At 44.2% G+C, this 4,065-nt stretch overlaps 1 protein-coding gene across 1 annotated transcript; it reads right to left on the reverse strand.

Annotated features, from left to right (window-relative positions):
- Positions 1-453: 453 nt before the first annotated feature.
- On the reverse strand, positions 454-2,920 carry Dmac1 (distal membrane arm assembly complex 1). Its single transcript, XM_023715861.1, has 2 exons — positions 2,593-2,920; positions 454-2,016 (listed from the first exon to the last, which is right to left on the reverse strand). The coding sequence occupies exons 1-2, from the start codon at positions 2,873-2,875 to the stop codon at positions 1,952-1,954; spliced, it is 348 nt and encodes a 115-aa protein (XP_023571629.1). The 5' UTR covers positions 2,876-2,920; the 3' UTR covers positions 454-1,951.
- Positions 2,921-4,065: the final 1,145 nt, after the last annotated feature.

Consider the following 4,065-nt stretch of genomic DNA (forward strand, 5'->3'; position numbering starts at 1 on the left):
ACAAAAGATTTCTAATTTGAGATGCTACTAAAATCGTTTGTGATTCACGAGACGCCAACACATCAATACGGACAGGAGTAAGGATGCGGTGAATCCCAACTCTCACAGCTTGGAGGGGCTGAAGACTCCAGCACAGCAAGTTAACTGCAGATGTGGTGGAAATAGCAAGAGGACCAGAATTAGACACGGAGCTACGAATGGAACTGAACTTCTGCAACATCGTAAAATTTTAATCGTCAGGGAGTTGCTTCTGATGGATGAACAAAGAAAGCGCCTCCTTGTGATGACACTGCTGAAATGACAAAGGATCTGTTATGCTAGACTTAGTTGATAAAACAGTGGCAGAAGTTGAGCACTGACTGATTTTGAAGAAGCTCTGCTCTGCTTACATGAATGCAAACTGCACGCTACAGAGCAGTCTGTGAAAGCAGAAATGATGGGCAAGCATCACTGGTGTCTTACTTTTACTATTTGCTACCGCCACCCCAATTTTCAGCAATTACCGCCTTCAACTGTCGGCAACTACTAACAAGGCAAGACCGTTCAGTGGCGAAAAGATTACCTCTTACTGAAGGCCAAGATGATTTCTGCATTTTTTTAGTAGTATTTTCATTAATGCTTTCAGACATGATTTGTACATATGAGCCTACACAACAGCGTACATGTAACTTTTGTATGCTTCAGGAAATTAAAAAAAAAAAAATTATTCATCATTTTATCACAGTGGTCTACACCCAACCCACAATCCCACCAGGGTTGCCTACATATAAGTTTAAGAAGAACTATTCTATCTAGTAGGTCAAGCCAAGAATGTTAAGTTAGGCTTCTCTGTTTTGGGCTTAATCTAAGAAAACATTCAGATTGCAGCTGTCCACTAACTGAACAATTTGCCTTCTAAAACAGAAGACGTGTTTTCACAGGTACGGTAGGGAATGGCCACATGTGGTGTGCTCTGGATGGTCTGTGATCCCTTTCAATTTAAGGGGTTAAGCGCTCAGCCTTAAAGGCAATCCTTGCTCAATACATCACTCTGAAATTACTCTTAAACAGCTGGACAGTTTATCTTCCTGCTTTTAAAAAAGAGCCACTTACACCTTTACAGAGAAGCCAGTTAGTGAGAAAAACAAAACCTAGTATCAAAGACTGGTTTTTCTTAGAGATGAACTAATTCTTAGTCTTTATCTCAAAAGCACTATAAGTCCATTATCAAGTCATTTTGGGTACTCGAGAAAATAGAACAAAAGTCTTCTCTTTTTATTATATTCTGAATTTCTCTCACTTTAGCTTCAAATCTTCACTGTATACTGGGGCTTGTAAATGTTTCATAAAGTCTTGGGGTCACCCTTGTTCTGGAAGAGGAGCCGCAGACAAGGGCAAGTCCCATCTCTACCACTGGCTCACTGAGAAGCCACTCGGACTTTTGTGCCTCAAGAGCCGCTAATGAGATAACACATCAGACTGGCTGGGAAGCTCTCATGAGCTGATGATCCGTAAATGCCTTGAAAAGTACCAACAGCATTCCCATTTAGTTACGTCTACCTCTTCCAGGCTTAGGTTGATAATAATTATTGACCCAATTATAGGAGAATGAAAAAGAACTATTTGTAATGAATTAAACAGCTAACTCCCTACTGGTTTACAAGTTCTTCTATTTCAAAAGTTAAAGAATTGCAAATTTAAATTCTATTTAAGGATAGCTAAATTATTCTTTGTCCAGATAAGACAGGACCATTTTCTTCCCAGGATTCATTGGTCCCCAGGTAACCTGCGAAAGAAGCCACACATACTCACAGGCAAAGAATGACAATCAATGTTTTAATGTCCATTCAGTCTAGTAGCATCCAAACTAGCGCAGTCTATCCGTCTGTGTGTCTGTCCTGAACATTCAAAAAGCTCATGCTTGCTCTGTGCGTCAGTGGCCACGGATGGACAGGAACTCACTGGTGGTGCTTCAAGCAACGCGGTAGCCCTTGCCTTTGGGGTCTGTCAGGATAACTATACCCCAACAGCCAATGCCTAGGGAAAAAACAAGAGCGTTCTGTATTTAGTTTACTGGATGCTTCATTTAAGGCGTCTTGTTTAATCTTTACACTTCCGAGTCTGTGTTACTACTATATCTTGCTTACAGGACAGTGAAGCTTGGAGAAGACAAAAAGAAGTTCAGAAAGCAAAAATAACAGACCAGTGATCTATGCACCACAAATGTGGACACATGGGAGTGACACGCCAAGCGTGTGGCTCTGAACCCACATCAAGAACAAGGTTTCAACGCCCAATGTCTCAAGCCAAAATTAAGTGCCAAGCTCTGGCTGTGTCTAGTGTCTGCAGAAGAACCACTGACTCTGGACAATAACTTTGGATGAAGAGCGAGATCCGTCCCAGCCTAACTACCTGGTCTCCACTGGCTTGGCCAGGACAAAAAGTTGGGATTTTTCTTTTTAAAGCCCTCGAGACCGCTCCTCCCTCTCGCACCGGGCGCGCCCCAGTCCTACCCACGTGACCCCACGTGACCCCCCGCGCCCCAGCCCTACCCACGTGGCTGCTCTGCCCCCCTCGCCCCACCCCGACCCAGAGGCTGTGCCCGGCTCTCACAGATGCCGAGGGTCATTGTCGCAATAGTCCCGGGACCCGGGGCGATCCCCAGCTTCATGGGCCTGCGCGCCATCAAGTACACGTACGCGCCCGCCCCTAGCAGCCCCGCCCCGGACAGCAGGCGGCAGCTCCAGCAGCTTTTAAATACCGGGGTTTGCGCCGGGGATAACGGCACTTCCGCAGCATCTGGGGCCGTGGGGCTGACGGGGAGGGCGCCGTCACGGGGACCAGGGAGCTTGAAGGGATCTGAGTACTCTAGCGGCCGGGTGAGCGAGGAGCCCATATTCCGGATCTCGGCCGGCCCAGCCCTAAGAGCCTCCGTTCGGATCTAACGTAAAAGCAGCCGGAAAGCAGAGCGCTGGCGCATTGCGGCGAAGAATCCCGAGACTGCTGGGAAATGTAGTTTTCACCTGCGTTGAAACGGGAGGAAAGAGAGAGGCGGGGCTCTTGTAGATTTCTGCAGTAGCAACCTATTGGGTGGCAGAGGCCTAGTCCGCCCCCGGCCCTTATTGCTTTAGAGGTACTAATTTAGCTTGATTTCTAGATATCCCAACCTCAAGTCGCCTTAGAGAAAACTACGAGTCTCTAAAATGTCTGCCTAGTGCAAACTGCTAGGTATGAAGCATATCATTTCACCTGCTTTAGGCCTGTGTATTGAAAAGTTGTTCCATATATTAGTAACTACAGTATACCCTGGATACGTTGCTAACCAGTTACCTGCATGATGCGGTTTGCTAACTCCACCAGGCAGTTTCTCAGTAACCTGGTTAAGTGGCGTCACCATAGCTGAAAACAATTTTGGTAGAAAGAATCAAATCTCTTAAACTCTACCTGCATATATTGTGAAAGAAATACCCAAATGTTATCAAGGTATTAGAAATTGGCATAAATTACGGGATTAAATACTTTCGATATTTTTACCCTTTTTCTTTAAAGACATAGTGTCGATTTGGTCATGTTCATGGTATTCTTTTTTTCTTTGAGAACCCTGTAGAAAGTTCAATTCAAAATCAGATTAATAGATTACGGGAGTTAATGTTAAGATTCTTTAAAGTTTAAATCTCATCATCTGGCAGAATGACCTTTTTCACTTTGATTGCATCTTTCCAAGTCAACTTCTGTGTCGTTCATCCCCACCTCATTTCACCTTTCATTTTCTTTGCGTAAAGCTGGGGATGACTCTTGTGCCTGCCTGGTCTCAGGAGATTACTGGTAAGAAAGACATTTAGAGTTCAGAGATTGTTTCTGTTAGTAGAAATGGATAAAACAGAACCACAGTTTCCAACTTTTTCTCCTTTAGGTTAGCTTAAAAATTAACATGATAAAAAGAAACTCACTCCAGAATTCTAAAATAGGGTATGATTTCTGAGAAGATGGAAAAGGGCAAAATTAAGCTTTGGAGAGAGAGGTGAAAACAAAATACAACACTGGGTGGGCCTACTGCTTACTTTCGAAGATGGTCTCCATATATAT

Source organism: Octodon degus, unplaced genomic scaffold (assembly GCF_000260255.1).
Source record: "Octodon degus isolate 3935 unplaced genomic scaffold, OctDeg1.0 scaffold00044, whole genome shotgun sequence".
NCBI lineage: Eukaryota > Metazoa > Chordata > Mammalia > Rodentia > Octodontidae > Octodon > Octodon degus.